Below are 20,571 nucleotides of genomic sequence, written 5' to 3'. Positions count from 1 at the left end.
ATTGTTCTTTCCAATGCTTACTTAAAAATATCACCCATTTTATAATCCCTTCTTAAGTTTTCTGGTATATTTGCTCTTATTTATTTATTTATTTATTTATTTATTTATTTATTTGATATTTTATATATTCACATTTCAAATGGTATCCCCTTTCCTGGTTCCCCTCTTTCCCATTGCCTCCACCCCCTACTTCTATGAGGATGTTCCCTTCCCAACCATCCACTCCCACCTCAATACCCTGGCATTTCCCTACACAGAGGAAATGAGTCTTCACAGGACCAAGGGCTTCCCTTCCTATTGATGTCAGACAATTCCATCCTCTGCTACTTATGTGGCTATAGCCATGGGTCCCTCTTTGGTTGGTAGTTTAGTCTCCGGGAGCTTTGGGGGTGTGTGGCTGGTTGATATTGTTGTTCTTCCTATGGGGCTGCAAACCCCTTCTTCAGCTCCTTCAGTCCTTTCTCTAACTCCTCCATTGGGGTCCCCATGCTCAGTCTGTTGGTTGGTTTCAAGCATCCTCATCTGTATCAGTAAGGCTCTGGCAGAGCCTCTCGGGAGACATCCATATCAGGCTCCTGTCAGCATGCACTTCTTGTCATCAACAATAGTGACTGGGTTTGTGGCTGCACATGGGATGCTTCTGCTACACATTTAGCTCTTTTTGTTAATAATTTATACTTTTGTATATGTGTGTGTCATGATGGGCTGCGCATGCAGTGGTGTTTGTGTGTGTGTGTGTGTGTGTGTGTGTGTGTGTGAGAGAGAGAGAGAGAGAGAGAGAGAGAGAGAGAGAGAGAGAGAGTGCTCTGGTGTCTTTGACATCTACCTTGTTTGAGGCAGTCTTTTGTTGCTTTCTCCTGTGATCTCAGGCTAAGCTCTTGCCTCCCAGCCCCCCCTTTCTTGCTGAAGAAGCACTGGGATTACAGGAGAACTCCACTCTCCACTGCATGCAGCTTTTTATGGATTCAGGGAGGTCAAGTCAGTTCCTCATACATGCATGACAAATGCTTTCCCAGCGGAGGTCCCTTCCCAGTTACTATAATTATTCATTCGCCAGAAAATTCCTTAGTTTTACCCTGAAATATTTGTCTACCTGTCACTAAGGGGTAATACTATTCAAGTACTAGGATGAATGGGAAAATTGTTATGGTTCATTTCAAATCTTCTACTATCTAAATATACACTTGTGGGGAAATGCTTATTTTATTAATGCTTCATCTTGAGAAGCTCAGCGTTCAATAAGTTCATTTTAATTTATTACATTCTTTATACAATTTAATCTCTGTTATGAACAGTCAAGGAAAATGATCAGGACTTCGTTTTAAGAGTGAGGCCTTCTCTCAGTGGTCGTGTGCATGGGTCTCAATGACTTTGCTCCTGAATGAATAGCAACCATTTCAGAAGCACAGCATTGAGAGATCTATTTTTTATAGGTCCCTCATAGATTTAAAAATTTTAAATTCTTTCCTTTTTTCTTTTAAACAGCTTATGTGCCGCCAAAGGATCTGAGATTTACTCAGGTAACTGCTAATAGTTTCAAAGCTGAATGGTCTCCTGCTGGAGACAACGTCTTCTCGTATCACATCACGTACAAGGACACTACTGGTGACGATGAGGTCACAGTGGTGGAGCCAGCCTCCAGCACCAGTGTTGTTCTCAGCAACCTGAAACCAGAGACCCTGTACTTGGTGAATGTGACGGCAGAGTATGAGGATGGCTTCAGCGTCCCCGTAGTTGGGGAGGAGACCACGGCTGAAGGTACGGGAGGGGTCTCCCATGTTGTTTCAAAACTCTGCAGTTAATTAGAGAGCAATGTTAGAACGTGAGCAAACCACCCGCTTTTAGAACATGAAAATGAAAAACAAAAACCTTTTCAGCTATTTCCGCCATCCTTAGGTGCGCAGTTCAATTGCATGGAGTTTATTGACCTCATACATGTGCCATCACCATCATCCATGTGTAGAATGTGCGTAGCCAGAGCCCTGTAGCCAGAGCGGTTCACCACTTTCCAGGTGCCCTGCTCCTGGACTGTCATCTTACCTCCTGTCTCTTCGAATTCAATTATTTTTAAAACTGCACACAATGGAATCATGACATGGCTTTCCTCTGTGTGACTTCTTTCACTTTGTCTAATTCCTCATCCATGTTACATGTTTGTTTGTTTGTTTATTTATTTATTGACTCAGAATCTCACTATGTAGGTCTGTCTGGCCTTAATTTGCTATGTAAACTAGGCTAGTTTTGAACATACAGAGACCTGTCTGCCTTTGACCCCTGAGTGTGGCTGGGCAGAATTTCATTTTTCAAAGGATGGCTAGGATCTTACTGTACGGACACATCATGCTCTGTTTACTCATCTGTTCTGGTTGTTGCCGCTTTTAGCTGTTGTGAACAACACTGCTGGGAGATGAGTGAAATAATCCTACTAGTGTTTGAGATGCGTCCTCTTTACTGACTAGAGCTGAATACCTTTTGGCATAATTAATTTCGTTTGGCATTTAATATGGCTAAGAAAAAAAAAGTCAGGTACTCTTAACATGGAAACGGTGATAAATTACAAGAGATGTAAATTCTCTTCCTTATTTTGCTTGGGTGCAGGGGAAAAAAACCCAGAGGGGCATCATGAGAATTTAAGATGCATAAAGAAGCAGTTAAAGATAGAGTCAGCACACATTGCATACCTTATTAATAAAATTAGGGAATCTTCATCTCTAAAACATTTTTCAAAGAAGATTGATATTTTCTTTTTGTACATGATATAGGTATAGTTCTGGCTACAGGCCAACTAAAGTGCCTAATTCATTTATTCTTATGGTTCTATAACTTAGATCTTCATATTTAAGATATTTCTGCCTTTTTGTTGACTGCAGCACAAGAAGAAACACAAGTCTGTCACTCCCCCATTCACTTGTAATATCCTTCATTCACTTCCAATATCCTTTTGTACAAATAGACACAATGTTTGTTTTGTCTGCTTCATTTTCCCAGAACACTAAGGTTTGAGGGTCTGGGTTCCGGACAGCTCTATTTCAGAGCTCTCTTGAAACAGAAGAGAGAAAGTTTTCTGTAGCAAGAAGTAAAAGGCACAGGAGACAATGATACTCTTAGTCACCTTAGGGCACTAACCTTGAGATTGAACATTTTCCAATCCAAACTCTTATAGTTGTATTTTCTGTACTTAGTTTTATTTTCATTCTTTTAATTGGCTGAAAAACTACTTTGCTTACAAATGTATTGACATTGTTTGTGTCTGGCTATGGGGAACTGGTTTTCCCTTTAATATTACTTATTACAGTTTTTTTTTCATAAAAATAAACTGTAGAAATAAACACTACATTCTCATCGCCCGATCACCAACTACCACCACCACAACAATGGTGGAGGAGGAGCAGGAGGAAGGGAGGAAGAGGAGGAGGAGGAGGAAGAGGAGGAGGGAAGAGAGGAGGAGGAGGAGGAGGAGGAGGAGGAGGAGGAGGAGGAGGAGGGGGGAAGAGGGAGTTTGAGTTGAGGCCAGTGTGTTCACAAATACTCTACTGTTTAGACATTGGGCCACCACAGACTGACTGACAGCCCTACTGTTTTTCATGAAATTGTGGCATTTAAAATTTTTTTTTGTAAATAGTCAAGTTTTAACTTTTAACATCTTAATTAACTGGTGCTTTTTGAGCGCTTACTAGGTATCATATGTCATACTAAATGTTTCTCGTGGATTATCTTATTTAAGTACTTCAATAATCTAATAAGTAGTCATGTTTAACTGCTGAACAACCTGTGACTCCAGTTATACATCCATTAAGCTCAGAGCCAGGATTCACAGCCATTAGTCATTCTGCTTCATTTGTTTTGGCTAATTTGGTCTTTTCTCTTGACATACTTAATGAATCATGGATACAGGCTGCCAAATACAACTTTCTTCTCTTTCTTTTGCTTCTCTCTCTCTCTCTCTCTCTCCTTTCTTCTTTCCTTTCTTTTTCTTTCTTTCCCTCCTCCCTTCCTTCCCTTATTCTTTTCTTCCATCTTTCCATCCTTCCTTCCTTTTCTGGTGAGGGTCAGGGTCTCACTATTTAGCCCTGGCTGGCCTGGAACTGACTATGTAGACCAGGCCGGCCTTGAGCCAACAGAGATCTCCCTGCCTCTGCCTCCTCAGTGCTGTGATTAAGGTATACATCGCCACTCCCCAAATATTTGTTTATTGCTGGATTTATTTTACTTTCCTTTCTTTGTTATCTGGAGTGATCTATTGGTGTATTGACTTTTTTTTTTTTAAATTTTGGTTTATTTGTTTTAGTTTTATGTGTTTACAGTGCCCCCAGAGGCTGGAAGAGATGTCTAATAACCTTAAAAGTGACAGCGACAGCTGGTTGTGAGCTGCAGTGTGGGTGGTGGGAACCAACCTAGGTCTTCTGGAAGAGCACCCCTACTTTCAACCACGCGGCCACCTCTCTCTTTCCATGAAACGTTGAAATTTTAAGTAAACTTCTAATTCTGCTTGCCACCTGCATACAACCACATTCCACTCCAGCGTCACTCTAGTGAATTGAGAATGAGTTCACCTTTATTTCCATATGGGCAATCTTTCTTCTCGAGCATGTTTTCCAAACATAAAGTCCAATGCTGCTCTCATTTGGACTTTTACTTGAAAATTTCATTGAAGACCCTGTCTGTGTTATCTACATTGCAATTCAACCTCAAGATTTATAGTTAGTGACATTCATTAAGTGCTTGTCATATACTTCTCCTTTGTATCTGTAGTCTAGGTTTTCTTCTATGCCAAATGACTATACAAATAGGAAATTACTTGCAGGATGTTTTCAGGATGTTTTAAGGTCTGGCTAATGAATGTTGTAAGTAGCATGCTTGTAAACAAAACTGCTCATGGAATTCAGTTAGAAAAACAAAATCTTATAATTAATGTTCAAAAACTACTTCTTGGACTCACACAAAATCAGATCGCCTTCTAAAAAATGATGTATTTTTAAATTTCAGTAAAAGGAGCACCACGAAACCTGAAGGTGACTGATGAGACAACGGACAGTTTTAAAATTACCTGGTCTCAAGCTCCAGGGAGAGTCTTAAGGTACCGAATTATGTACAGACCAGTTTCTGGTGGAGAAAGTAAAGAAGTCAGTACTCCAGCCAACCAGAGGAGGAAAACACTGGAGAACCTGACGCCAGACACAAAGTATGAAATATCTGTAATTGCTGAATATTCATCCGGACCTGGCTCTCCACTGACAGGAAGTGCAGCCACTGAAGAAGGTAGAGAAAATATGCCAATCGCATGGAAGCAAAGCGCGTTACCTTGTTCCAGTTGTAGGGAAGCTTTGGGGAAACTATTTTATGTGGAAGATTCTGAGGCCAGATTTCGCGCAAAAGATTTTCACCCCCTTTGAGACAGAATACTCATATATATCCCAGGGTCTCCTCATCCTCAAAAATCTTAGGATTTTTCTATCTTACCCTTCTTAGAGCAGGGGATGGCAGGAGCGTGGTGCTATGTCTGGCTTCTATGGAAGATTTTAATTGGTGTAAACACAGAAAAGTGATTAGATGTTTGCTCATCACTATCATGTAGGCGCCTACTCAGCAGTGCTTGCATTTTTAGCTCGGCAATGATTTACCTTGTCACAGAGTCAGTACATGGGATGTCAATTTGATACGACACACATGAAAAAAATGGGTATTTTCAAGTCATTTTTACTAAATAATGAATGCCCTTTGACACAATATTTTCTTTTCTTTTAAATAAAGTTAGAGGGAATCCAAGAGACTTAAGAGTTTCTGATGCCACGACATCAACGCTGAAGTTGACTTGGAGTGGGGCCCCAGGAAAAGTGAAGCAGTATCTTGTCACATACACGCCAGCAGCAGGAGGTGAAACTCAGGAGGTCACTGTGAAAGGGGATACAACCACCACGGTGTTGAGGAACTTGAAGGAAGGGACACAGTACGATTTATCTGTGACAGCACTGTATGCGTCTGGGGCCGGTGAGGCCCTTTCTGGAAAAGGGACAACACTTGAAGGTAATTAATGTCTTGTGTTCTAGTGAGTATTAAGTCTGTGTGTGATTTTTACATGAAGAAGCTGCGTGCATTTTTAGAGAATGAGATCTGGACTATGTGGTCTTTTTTTTTTTCTTAAAAGGAATGCATATTAAAAATGAATGCTGTAACACAGCAGTAGGGCAATACAGTGCAAGCAACTGGTGTAAGGCCATGGGATGCTGCAATGAATAAAGTGGGCAGCATTCAAGTGAATGGATCTTGGGAAACGTAAACTTGAGCAGACTTCAGAGGTCTTCAGGTCATTCACGTCTCTTCTCCAGGTCCACATGGGCTCCACTCTCTGACTTTAGTCATCTTTTTTCATAAAACATTCACAATTGCTATGGGAATGTGAGACTACACCATAGGCTCTTGGGTTTACTTTATTTTTAATCATTATATTTTACATTGCTTATGAGAAATGGTGAGAGAAAGTTAATCTGAAGTATATCACGAGTGCAGAAACCAGTGGAGTTGGGCAAAGGACCCAACGTTAGTTGCATCAAGGAGCTTGGAGGAGGACTGTGGGTGCTGTAACCATCAGTGGCAACGCCTGTGAAAAGATAGTTTGGATTGTAAATTAAATTTTTGGTCAAGAATTAAAAATATAAATAAGAAGTTTAATAAATAAAAGATTAAATGCTAGTAGTCAAGAGTGTAATCTCAATAGTCAACAGAATCCATTTTTAGCAGAGGTTTTAAATAAAATATCAAATCCCAGTATATAAAATACTGGTGACCAGAACAACATTGGCTATGCCCCTTATCTATGTGATCTTGAAATGACCCCAACCCCCCAGTCTCAGTCTGTTTCTGTACAGAGGGATGTTCTTCCTCTTACCTTCCTCCTAGGGTTACTATGGAGCTCAAATGGGGGAAAGCTGGGGAGACCCTTAGGGAAGTGTAAAATACTATCTATAAAATAACTTAATAACTTTAGAGCTCATGCTTACACAGTAAAGCTTTAGTAGTTCAAAGCTACTGATTGGCTGCATCAACTATTTGAAAATATGAGGCAAACAGAAATTATCAGGGCAACAAACTCCAAGCAATAGAAGCATGTAGTCTCGGTGTCTGGAAGAACATCCAAGGTGCTTGAGAAGTCTGTACTCCTCCAACCTTTTGATGTTCTCTTCTTCACATGGTTTGCAGGAGTTTCCAGCCTAGACTGATCAGAGGATATTTTTTAATAGGCTAAACCTCGAAATTTTATTTTATTTTATTTTTTTTACAGAATAGGCGTAGATTATATTTGTTATGATTTCTTCCATACACGGAAATTGTTGGAGATAATGCTTCCCCTTGTGACTGGACCTTTTAACCTCTGATACTCACCAGTATCTTCTGGATTTTAGAAAGTGCATTCACTGCCATCAAACTTTCTTCACTAACTTTGGTTCTTATTGATCGCTAGTTTTACTCTTTCATGTATGGACGTCTGCCTTGCACACCAACTCTTCCCTCTCCTTATTACCCCTGCTCACCCTCTCTGCTCCCCATAACTTTCTCTCACATTCAATCCTTCTTGTTTTGTCTTGTGATCTACTGGATTCACCAGAGCCACCCGCATTCACGTGACTATCTGGAGCTATCTGTTGGGGCTTTGTGGATTAGTAGTGGCTACACAGCTGAAGACAGTGGCTTCCCCCTTTCCCAGAATCTGCCATTAACCATTAGTTCTGAGGCTCTCCCGCTTGCCTGGTTGATGTTGATGGGGCCAGTCTTGTGAGGGACTAGTACAGGTAACGCCTGTTGATGTTTACAAAATTTGAATCCAGTGTAGGAAATGGTGTTTCATCACCCATCTTTCTTGATTTTAAAAATTAGTTTCCACCAAGAATAATATTCTAGAAATCTCACATAGCAAAATGTATTTTTTTAAACACATTCTTTTTGGCCTGTGATTTCTTTTAGGTCAAATGGACAGTGTAGTTATCTATAAATTTATAACTTTATACAAATGGCATAGGGTAATTTCCAAATTATCTTCATGTATATGAGTTTAGCACATGCACGTCTACACATAAATGACCAGGAATCGTTTCTGAGGAAGATGCACAGGAAGTAAACTCAAAAAAGGTATGGTTTCTTATTTCTTGAGAAGAAGGAGGAGAGCAAAATAGTTTGTGAGCTAACTTAAAAATATAGTGAGTCTGAAGCCAATTGTGTTGATCAAAGGCTTCTTTATAATAGAGTCCTCGGCCTATCCTGAAGGTTACAAAAGTGCTGTCCTCCTGCCTTTATGAACATATTTATTCCATTGCATTGTGCGTGGTAAACTTGACGTCTGTGGAAGTGTAGTTGTGGCTAAATTAAAATAATAGATATTTTTTTTGCCCCTGCTTATTCCATTTCATTTTATTATATCAACTCAGCCAAATTCACATACCATATACAGGAATAGGATATGATGGTGAATGTGGGGAGTGGAAAACCCGGAGTAGAGCCAGGCAAAGGCTGCTGAGGGCTGCTGGTTTTCTAATCTGGTTTTCTCCTGGGAGAGGTGGTGCTAAGTGCAGACCTTGAAGGAATGCGGCTTCTATCCAGGGCCTGGAGTCAACCAGCAAGAGCTTCTGTAGGTTGAAAAATTTGCAGCTTACCTCGAGAGCACGTGGCTTTCAATTTAAATTTAGAATACTTTGCATGGTCTGCAACTGTCTCTAACTTGAATTTGTTTCCTAATACTTTCTGCTTTTGAAATGCAGACGATGATCTGAAAATTCCCCTGTCTCTGGAAGACAGATTTATTAGCATTGGCACTTGGGAAGTTCATGGTTGGCTTAGGACTGTTGTGTGATAGAATCACAAAGACAGAGTTTATTACTATTTCAGACCCAAACTTCAGAGGAATCTGAACAGAAGCCATAATATTTGATTTATATTGTCCCCAACCCCCATTGTTGTCATTAGAGTAGATAGGCTTAATGTAATTACTAAACCGATGCTGTGTGTGCAAATGTACTTTGAGTAAGATAAGCCTTCCTAGTCACTGTTGGGACTAGAGAGGGAGGGGGACCTGCTTTGATAAGTCTAAATGAATAATACATATCTTTGATTCAGAGATTCACCACAAATGAATGAAAACATCAGTTTGGGGACAATAGAGTTCTGTTTTTGAATTTTGAGTATTTTCTGGCTATGGAAACCATGCCTTTTCAGGATTTCCTTTGTTTCAGTTGCTGTAGCAACCTCCTAGCGCCTGACCCATGAATGGCTTCCTACAGATCAGACCAAGTTGACTCAGCTGACATTTAGGTACAGTGAGCTTTTCAGGACCATGCAGGGATTCTGCCTTCTGCACAGTGACATGGGCTTCTCCAAGGTGGACTAAACAAGGCCTCTCTGTTTCCTTAGATTTACTGCTGTCTCATAATTTAAAAAAGAAAACCATACATTGTGGGTTATAAGCACTTGGCCAGGGAATGCCAATCCAGGTTCTTTTCTGTGGCTCAATTGCTCGCCCAAGAAATAAAGCTAAGTCAGACTTGGAGAGGCAGCACACAGGGAAGAGAGATGTCTACTCGGGCAGTGCTGAGGCTGAACCTCAATTTGGTTGTTAGGTATTTACAAACTGCTTCTTCCCTTAAGTAGCTGCACTGAGTTGCCGACAGTGAACTTTGTCCCCTGGAGTGGTGGCTCTGGTTCTGTTTCCACACGAATGTTATCCAGGAGGAGGTCTTCTACCGTCTGCTGTGGAAAGTTGGATGACTTCTGAGCTGAGTCTCACGGAAAAGACAAATTGATTCAGAGGAGCATTTACATTACATTTTCAATTGGACCTCTATTTCTGAAAGTGCTGTGTGAAGTCCAGTGAAGGCTGGCTGGAACAGCCTATGAGATGAAGCACAGCTTCGTTACAGGGTGATTCATTCCTCAGTTATCATCGTCGGCTAATTTATATTTTAATTATGTTTGAATTGGATGCTCATTTCCTTTTCTGAGGGCGAATGGAAAAGTGCTAAGGAAACATAGGAAAGTTACTTAAATGAGACGTTACTTCTTTGGCGTAGCATGCGGAAAAAATTGTATAATTCTACTCTTTGTGGATGTTCAGATCATGAGAAATACACCTGTCTGCTAACTTCCCCAGCATCAGCAATGAGACAATGCAAGCAGACATGAGAAAAAATGCCTTTTGATACTCGCACGCACGCACGCACGCACGCATGCACGCACGCGCGCCCATGATTTCTAGTCTGAACAGAAGTGGAGGACACCAACACTGTTTTTAAGAATATTCTTAATTAGGTTTTCTAAACAATTTCATACATATATACAATGTATCTTAATTAATCTATCCCTAACTCTCCTCCCACTGACCCTGGACACTCTGTCTCCGACATTGAACACATCATCCTCCTACCTTCTGGAGTCCAATTAGTGCTTCTCAAATGCATTTGGGCCCGGGACTATTGGCCTGAGCATAGACGATCTGCCAGTGCCTAAGAAACACAAAATCTGCCTCCTTTGGTTGTCAATAACAACCAATGGCTCCTTAGCTAGGGGTGGGGCCTCATGGGCCCCTCCCCTTTCCATGTTGAAATATCAACTGGCTTGACTTTGTGCATGCTAAGCAGGTAGCCATAGCTGCTGCTAGTTCAAGACTGCAATGGCCATATCATGTCCAAAAGATGGCGTTTCATAGCCTTGCCCACTTTCCCTGCTTGCGTTCTTTTTTTCCTCTCTTCTGCAATGTTTACTAAGCCTTGGATGTTAGTATGCTCTATTTAGGACCAACTACTCAAAAGTCACTTATTCTCAGCCCTTTGACTGAATACCAAGATTGCAAACTCTGAGTCCCACACCTTTAAATCTGTGAAAGAGACATACTCCTATTCCTGGCACTTACGCTGGCACCAGGAAGAATGTGTGTGCAGGCACACCGCTGAGATGGAATCAAAGGAAGAGAAGCGATGGAACTAGGAAGATACATTCGAAACAGATGCAATAGATTCTATTCCAGAGATAAATGGAATATAGAAAGTGCAGGTACACAGGTCAGAGCAGAAGAAAGTGAGATTTAAGCATTATTGAGAAACATTCACTCAGGAAAAACCATGAACAGGCCTCAGGATCATCATGCAAACATTTGAGGAGCTCACAGAGGGGAAGGAGCAACTGCTCTAGGGCATGTGAGCCTCAGCTCAGCAAGAGAGCGATGCAGGAATGGAGCTTGGTGGGGTATCTCAGTGCCTCTGTCACGGTGCCTGGAGAGCAGACTCTGACTTCCTGCTTATTTTCTCTCCTCTCTCTTCTCTTATGTATTTTAAAAATGGACACCTGCCTCAAGCGTAGTCTAACCAAACTAATTTCTGGTAGTTACTGACAACTGGGACTTATCGAGGCAGAAGGTATATATACACACACACACACACACACACACACACACACACACATATATATACATACATACATATATATATATATATATTTTTTTTTTTCTTTTCCGGAGCTGAGGACCGAACCCAGGGCCTTGTACTTGCTAGGCAAGCGCTCTATCACTGAGCTAAATCCCCAACCCCTAGACATGTATTAAACAAGCAAACGCCTGCCTAGATAACACTTTGACTAAAACTCCATAAGAGTTTCACTGAGGGTTTGAAAGCAAACATGTTGAGAGCCATTTTTCTTCTGGGACAGGATAGGGCAGAGAGAAGGGAGAGAGCGCATCCCAAACCACATTTTGTGAGATGGAAAGTGAGTGATGATAAGCTGCGTCAACTTCCCAGTTCTCCAAGGACCAGTCTTGAAGGGACTTGGATTTGCTGTGCATGATGATATAACCACACAATAGAGGGACCGCCACAGTCTCAGACATCCTCATCATGACCCCACGGGTTGGCCAGTTTTGTTAATCACAAATACCTCATTTTCAAGGAGCTGTTATTCTAGACAAAAGCTGGAGTGGAGGTTCTCTGCCTCTCTGGCCACATGAATCTTCTGAACAAACAGCTCTGTAGCAGCAGCAGAAAGAGCCTAGGGAGGATGGAGAGGGGACTAGAAGGAGAGTCGGGTGTGTGTGGAGGGAGACATAAAGGAGTAAAGAGCCATGCAGGGATGAGTCGCAGGACAGATCTAAAAGGCTTTTCCGAACTGTTAGTATTTAGACACAGTCTCATGTCTTCTGATTGGAGCAGGGATGGGCTTGGCCTATCAAAGCATTTCTATGTACCTGCTCATGTCCAATCCAGATGTTTTATGGCCAAGGTACTAGAAAGTGACAGAGCTTGCTGGTGACACACTCAGCTGGCTGCACACTTAACTTCAATACTAGCTGCACCCAGCCCCTATCCTGCCCGTTTTACTTCAGTTTCCTCTGTTTCTTCAATTTTTGGTAATCTGATGATTAGCCAAACCAAGATTTCATTTAAAATAAAAACAAACAAACAAACAAACAAAACTTTATAGCTTGTAGGTCTGATAAAACTTTCTTGTCATGGAATTATCTTTTCCTTAAAAATCCATGTGTTACAAAGTATTTTGTATTTCATTAGACTATAGCCTCCTACTTCATAGACAAAACAGCGGTCAGGATGCCTGGAAACAGGAAGACTTAACATTGAGGAGTACTCTTATCGCTCTCTCTGACAGAAGAAATGTGTTTGGAATATTTGTCTTTTCAGTTTTGGCTTCTGAACTGAGGCATTTTTCTCTTTGGGGTCTGAACTTTCTTTAGTGTGGAATGTGTGTCTGTAGATGACGTTCATACACCTGAGTCAGAAACTCTCACTTAAGGCCTGTTCCTTGAGACTTGGAATCTTCTCTGAGGCCATTTCAGTCATTGTTGGTGTGCTTTTAATGAAAACTCAAACACTTTTTTAGTTGCTATTTCCTTTGTATCTTAAAGAGTTATTTGCAAATTAGTTTCATGTCATCAATGCATTTGAAAGAGTCTTTGCTGTGGTTTTGCTAGCATTTTGCTCTAGCTTTACTGGTCTTTTGAATGTTAAAATAGCTGGTTAAGCCCATGGGAAGACATGTCCAGTGATTTGGAATCTTTTTTGTTTCAAGTAACAGAAACATCTCTGTGAATATATTTTTGCCTCAACCACAATTCTCTTCCTGTTATTTTTCTCATAGTGAAATCATTTGCTTGTGTTTGGGAGATTGATGCCTGTTGTCATGGGAACAAACAATGCTACCAGTTCAGTGCTGTAGAAAGTGGGGGAGAAAAATAGACTAAGAAGCATAGCCCTTAGGAAAAGTAGAAGTTGATGATTGCTGTGGTATTAATTTGGAAGAAAATTTCCCATATTTTAAGTTATTTTTGTATGTTTGGAGGATATCATTAATGCATTAATTAGCTTATTTAAGTACAAAGTGATGACCAAGTGAGTTCATTTTCCAGTAGCCCTTTTGACTACAGGCTAAGAGGTTCAGAAGCAAAGACACATATGGAAAAATGGTCTATAGTAAGCAAAGGAAAAGTGGGTTGCAGACTTGAAACTTAACAGAGTTGTGGGAAATCAGTCACCAAAACAAGTAGAAAACAATGAACAGCCAAACCAAGCCGAGAAGCTAGCGATTTGAATATGCATTTTCATATTCTGCAAGTAAAGAAAATACAGGGTTATTCCCACGCAAACAGCCCACACTTCTATAAAGGGTTTTTTTAGCTGAGGGGAAAAAAGTCACTATGTTCTTGAAAATAAGCGTTTGGTTTCAGTGAAATATGCAGCTAATTTCCTTCTAGAGATGAGAAGTCCTGTCTGCTTTCAAAGTTATTTATAATGGAAGAGAGGTTTCCATTAGGGTCTGGTGTGCATTCCAGCGCCTCTGTTTATCTTTCCCTCTGACTTCTTGCGTGCATGAGGAGCGTGTGCACTGACTTTGTGGTTGTCAATCATCATCTTTACTTTTGGCTCATGCTTAACCGTTCATAAGTATTTCTAAAATGTTAATTTTCACTCCCAGTTGAGAAAATAACAGCTTTCAAAAATCTAGTATGTTTACTATGGTTTCCATCGATGTAAAACAGTCATTGGCATCATGTGTGCTAAGGCAGACAGTTTTATATTTATATCACAGTGTGGCATAAACTCTGGTGAAAGCAGCCAATATAAAGTGACCATATTTATATCACATTTCCAATATGGAAAGTGAGGGTTTTATTAGAAATTATCTGTGCCTATTATTAAGTTGAGGTTTCTATATTTTTATTTAATAGTATATGTATAATATATATTAGTATATACATAATAGTATATGTATAATATATAGTAATATAGTAGCAGACAGTTTTGATTAGATAGAATAAGTGGTGTGCTCTATTTCGATGACTAATCACTTTTAAGTTTTCCAGAATGTTGGTGGTTTTTAGTTTTGTTGGAGTTAGCCATGTTGAAAGTTTGTATTTGTGTGTGCTTTTGAATGGAATATGCGAGTAAAAGTCTCTTCAGAAAGCATTTGTGGGAGTTTAGGTGTGCAAGTGGTGTACTATTGTATTGAGTATAATTCACATAACAAAACCAAGACTATTGAAACTAGACAGACAGAAAAAAACAACCTGGTTAGAAAGACATGGAGACCATTGTGAACAGTGAGTTACATCCTAAAGCACATTGAAATGTGATAAAATATTGATATTTAGACATATTATTCCTTTTGGAAAGAATTTTAAAATGTGTATTTCTTCAAATTGGGATGTCAACCTTGGCCTAGAGGTCACTGCAATAAAAACGGGCACATGGGCAGGGCCAATAGGAATCCTGCACCATGGAATTTTCTTCCATCAATTTTTTCCATTGATTAAAAACAGGCCCCAAAGCTGAAAAGGAATGATTAATTTTAGATAGGTGACTTTGAGTCCAGTAAGTTAGGATATCTACCGGGATGAAGGAATACTTAATTATCCAGTTGACATTTAAAAAAAAAAATCATACTCTTTTAATCTCTCTTCCAGAACGTGGTTCACCTCAAAATCTAGTCACCAAAGACATCACAGACACATCAATCGGGGCCTATTGGACATCTGCTCCAGGGATGGTTCGAGGGTACAGAGTCTCATGGAAGTCGCTTTATGATGATATTGAGGCTGGAGAGAAAACTCTTCCTGGAGATGCAATTCACACTATGATTGAGAATCTGCAGCCAGAGACCAAGTACAAAATTTCAGTTTTTGCAACTTACAGCAGTGGAGAAGGAGAGCCGGTGACTGGAGATGCTACAACTGAATGTAGGTAACATCCCAGGTGTGTTGCAATGCGTGTTGGGATACGTGTTGGTGCTTCCTAATGACTAGTCAGCTCCAGTCACGTGCAGTTTAACCACTGAGGTTTTTATTTTCTTAGTTTTTCACTTGGTTATAAGCACTGAACATTCATGCTGTTTAAGGAGTGTGGTTTAAGTTCAAATTAGGTTTGGGCTTGAAAAATATCACATTTGGACACTTTTTGAATTCAATTGAAAGTCAAGGACATGGCACCTGAATGATGGTGCCATGAAAATCATGAACTGGGACTAGACGACTCATTGTCCCTCCTCACCGTGGCTGGCTCAGCAGAGGCATGCCGAGTGTGTCAAAGTACCTGTGAGTCGTAAAAGCTGGAAGAGAACCCATGGTGTGTAAGCTTGCCAGGGCAGTCTGTAGCATTCTGATGTGAGAAACACTGACTTTTAGTTATGAGAACACAACAAAGCCTTTCGTCCCTTCTTAAAACATAATTTCCCACTAAAAATGACGTAGGACTTGATGTGCCTCACCTCAGTACAGTTTCTTCACTGTAGAGAGTTAACGGAAATGCAGAATGCAGTAGAGATCCGCGGAGTGTGTCCCCGTGTGAGGGAGGTGGAGCATTTGGCCGCCACCCTATCAACACATTAGGTTTATAAAGACTTGGAAGGTTGGGATTGTGCTCTTTTTGAGAAGAAAGATTTATTTTAAAGCCATTACTCAGAAGCTTTAATTCTCCATTTTTCTCAGTTGTAAATTGTGGAAGAAACTTTTGAGAACTTTATGTGTGATATAGGTGACTTGTTCTTCTGAGAAAATCTTAGATAGGGATCGTACAATATATTATCACTCAGCACCTTCTAGGAAATGACAGACGCTCACCAATTGGTGTTTAAGAACATTAGTAATAATCCAATGAGGCTTTTCATTTTTCCTCTCTTTTACTGTAAGACATATTTTTCAGGCTGGCATATAAAGTAATAGATTTCACTGTGGCTTCCCCATTGATTTAGATTTCATTATACACGGTCGTTTGTTCTTCCAGACTGCTACCATCCATTCCCTCTGGCTTTCTCTTCTTTCTTTTCTTCTACTAGTTACTTCCCCTTTCATGCTTCCCAGTCACAAGTATTTTATTACTTTATTTCTATCTCCCCCAAAATCTCTTCCTTCTCTCTCATGGTCCTTTTTTTTTTTTTTAATCTGGCATCATGATGTACAAACACACCTACACACTTAAACGCCCACATGCCACCCCACCCCCATTAAGGTTCCTTACATCAGAGATGAGGGTTGGAGAGCTAGCATGAACTAGTCTCCACTTTCTCTGCTAAGGACACTATTCTCATTAGATTAGGACTGCATCTCCACAAACTCATTTAACTGAAATTGTCTCCCTAAAGGTCATTCTTGCAAGTATCAGTGTTGGAGGTTAAAGCATCAACGTGAGTTTTAGGGAGGACACAATTATTATGACAACAATTTAGATCATGACCTTGTTCTTCTTGGTATACCTTATAATTTTTGTTTTGAATCCAGATATTGTGAGTTTAGCTTGTTGGGATCTGGACAGCATATTACTACAAATGCCCCTCACTCCTACCTGGAATGTAGTTATTTGGAAATAGTTTGATCTTTCTGAAATTCGAAGCCCTATTTTAGTTTAGAAGCATTTTTTTCCTTTGTTATTGAAGCGATCACTTGCTGTATACTCTACATGGTGTCACCACAATTCTGAGGTTTGGTCTTCTGCCTGGGAGAGCCTTTCTGGCTACATATGAACTTCAAGAGTGATTCTGTTTGTTTTTGGTGGAGCATTTCTTAGTTTGTGGAACTTTCCTTATCCATAGCCCTGATTTATATTGGGTCGGGACTCAAAGGTCTGTATATTTTCAGAGCATTCAGTTTGTGGCCTGGTCTCTACAGCAGTGCTTTGCATGTGGGTCCCAGTATATGTGGACTCCCACCATCTTGTCAGTTAAAGGAAACCACAGGATTCCCGCTGGATCCCACCGGCCTGTGTTGGTGTCTAGAAACACTGCAGCAACAAAATGGCCAACCATAGTGCCAGCCTGAGTCTGTTCTCAATATCCCAGGCACCACTGGCACTTTTTAAACAAGTGATGCTCATTGTCTAAAAACTATTTTAACAACGTTTTTATTCTCTCCATTTCAAAGCCGTTTCATTATGATTCTTATCCATTTGAGCATCAAAATTCCATTAAAAATCGGCAAAGACAGGTGATTTTGTTTCCTTCAGCTTTAGTGCCTTCTAAAAGTACTTAGGAACCTTTGAGTCTTAAGAGTCTTGCATTGAATTAAATGACCTAGCTAATAAATTCATTATAAGAAAGGGGATATATGTTGTTGGAAGATATTTGGTGATCTATTTCGGAGACTTATTCATAATAATGAAATATTAATAACATAGTTTAATAATGATATTATCTATGCATTAGATAGATATTAACCCATAGTACTTTCTAAAGTATTTGATGTGTATGCTAACATCTGTTAGCTTTTGAGATTTTTTATGTGTCAGAATTGTCTGTTTTGTGTTCATAGTCTTAGACACAGAGCGATGAGAAGGTTGGTGCCAATCGTACTAACTGTGGCCGGGCACTTACAGATTGTAGCTTCTGAAAAGGCCTGAATAAAATTTCTAACTCTGTGTTTTTGATCTCTAGTATTCCTTGTGGCATTATTACTAGAGGAATTCTTTACAGATAAAACACAATAAAAAATTTAAAACCACATCTTCAGTGATTGATTTTTTTCTTTGCAAAATCTCTAGGATGCAGATAGGAAATCCCTGCAATATGAACTTTCATATTTTAGTATTAACTGGATAAAGCAAGAGCATTCTACTGAGGCCATGCTGAGAGGAGGTTCACATGCCGTCACGAAACCAAGACGGCAAGGGTCAGCACCACATCTGTGTCCACACTAGAATCCAGAGTTTCTTCTTTCACGAAGGAAGAGGCAGACAAAAATGTTTTCTTTCAACAAGCTATACATTATTACTTGTATTTTGTATTTCACAGTATCTCAAGACTCCAAAATCTTAAAAGTGGATGAAGAAACAGAACACACGATGAGAGTTACCTGGAAAGCAGCGCCAGGGAAAGTCATCAACTACCGCGTTGTGTATCGCCCTCAAGGGGGTGGGAGACAGATGGTTGCTAAGGTTCCACCCACGGTCACTTCAACAGTGCTAAAGAGGCTTCAACCCCAGACCACATATGACATCACAGTTCTCCCAATGTATAAGACAGGAGAAGGAAAGCTTAGACAAGGATCAGGAACAACAGGTATATGATGATGATGATGATGATGATGATGATGATGATGATGATGATGATGATGATGATGATGATATGATGATATGCCTTTGAGGGAGACAGAAATGGCCATTTCAAAAGATTTTGTATCTATTTCATTTTTAATCATTTTAAATTGAATCTGGGGTTGTAGGTTGTGTCTGAGTTATAGAATATTTGCCCAACAGGAATGGGTCCTTGGATTTAAGCTCTAGTACCATATATATGAATATTTATATTTGTTACAAATTCAAATTATATTTAGTAGATGGGATGTCTAATTAGTGTATTATTTGTTTTGCAAATCTAGTTCCTGGTGAAATGATCCTACTGCTAATAATGTATCAATCCAAAACTTGCCTGAATTGTGAGAATTGTATATGCTGCTCCTGCAGAACTCAGTTTCTCAGGGCTTTTGTTGAGCCCGACATTTTGCACAATTAGACTTGACCTTTCTTATACTTAAATATTTTTGTGGGAGTAAATGCAAGACGCCTGAGCCTATCTTATTGATAATATTGTTTTTTAAAAACTTTTATTTTTATAGCTTCTCGATTTAAATCGCCGAGAAACCTCAAAACTTCTGATCCAACAATGTCAAGTTTCCGAGTGACTTGGGAGCCTGCCCCTGGGGAAGTGAAAGGTTACAAAGTCACCTTTCACCCTACAGGTGACGACAGAAGACTTGGGGAGTTGGTCCTTGGACCATATGACAACACAGTTGTCTTGGAGGAGCTTAGGTAGGAATGAACTGTATTTGTGCTAAGGACTGCATTGTTTATGTGAATTAGTAGGTTTTACACAAAGAACTACCTCACGTTTATAGAGACCAGCAAAGAATTAAGCTTGACAAACAGCTTGTATAGTTTAGATAATTAAGAATACTTGGATCTTGACATGTCCGTATCACATAGTTTCATTGCACTTGCAGTCATGTGAAAATCTGTGGCCAAGTGACTCATTCTGAGACGTTCCCCCAACCCCATGGTGGATGTCCCTGCAGTGAAGCATACTGGAGCTCAAAGGCCAGAGTCTGTGCTTGCTGCCAGCTGGCAGAACAGCCTTGGGTTGATTAGAGGTCTAGTTTTAGACAGTGAGTTGGAAAACAAGGGAGTGTGAATTCGAACAGCACTCCACATTCATCCAGTGGCACCAGTGGGTTACTGTACATTCCTCTTGGGAATTTTGTTCACTTAAGTATTCATTCAGTAATGTTGGAACCTGTATAGTGCTTGTTGTTCTTGATCACTTGAGTAGGTAGGATGAAATTCAGGAGGTCACTGCTTGACATGGCCCAGTGCTGAGTGTCTCAGGTCATTGTGCAGACACAGAGCATTTCAATCATCTTAAAGCCCGCATCTCAGAAGCAGTCTAAGCAAGGCAGCTCATTCTTCCCAACGCTGAGAGGTAACATGGGGGAAATGCTGCCTCTGACAAGTCCTGGGACAGTGCTGTAAATCCCCAGAGCTCCCTGGAATGTTGGGTTTCCCGTGACATCAGCAAGCTGGAATGTGATGGCAGCTATCTTTGTGCTTTTGCAATACTGAACATTTTATGCTCCTATGGGCGGAAGTTTGTTAGTGAAGATAAGTATCTTTAACAAGACGAGAACTGCTCCTTTGAGACCACAGTCCACACCCACACTGCCTGTTACTGTTTCAGGGCAGGCACCACATATAGAGTCAATGTTTTTGGGATGTTCGATGGAGGAGAAAGTTTACCACTCGTTGGGCAAGAAATGACAACCCTTTCTGACACAACCGTGACACCAATTCTATCTTCCGGTAAGAAACCGAGTTACCTTTCCATGGGGAAATAGTTGTATGATGCTATTGCACGTGTGAGGTGTGAGGCTATTAAACGATGACAACTGTGAGTTTCACTACAATTTATTTAAATAATTGACAAACTTTTTTATGTTTGTAGAAACTGCTTCGAATGTCCAGTTGAGCCCAGTTTTTGGCTTTTCATTTTCAATTTTGCATTAATTGAATACTTGATTATTTAAAAATCAGTCCTTATTGGTTATTTTAT

At 40.2% G+C, this 20,571-nt stretch overlaps 1 protein-coding gene across 1 annotated transcript in view; it reads left to right on the top strand.

Moving 5' to 3' along the window:
• Col12a1 (collagen type XII alpha 1 chain) overlaps positions 1-20,571 on the top strand; it is a 117,028-nt gene that overhangs the window by 20,482 nt on the left and 75,975 nt on the right. Inside the window, 7 exon segments of the mRNA XM_032909894.1 lie at positions 1,486-1,758; positions 4,987-5,259; positions 5,752-6,024; positions 14,948-15,220; positions 18,262-18,528; positions 19,085-19,277; positions 20,200-20,321. Of these exon segments, the coding sequence (XP_032765785.1) occupies positions 1,486-1,758; positions 4,987-5,259; positions 5,752-6,024; positions 14,948-15,220; positions 18,262-18,528; positions 19,085-19,277; positions 20,200-20,321 (1,674 nt within the window).

Source organism: Rattus rattus, chromosome 8, assembly GCF_011064425.1.
Source record: "Rattus rattus isolate New Zealand chromosome 8, Rrattus_CSIRO_v1, whole genome shotgun sequence".
Taxonomy (NCBI): Eukaryota; Metazoa; Chordata; class Mammalia; order Rodentia; family Muridae; genus Rattus; species Rattus rattus.
The sequence above is the reverse complement of the archived record's forward strand: the minus strand, read 5'-3'. Positions and strand labels throughout refer to the sequence as shown.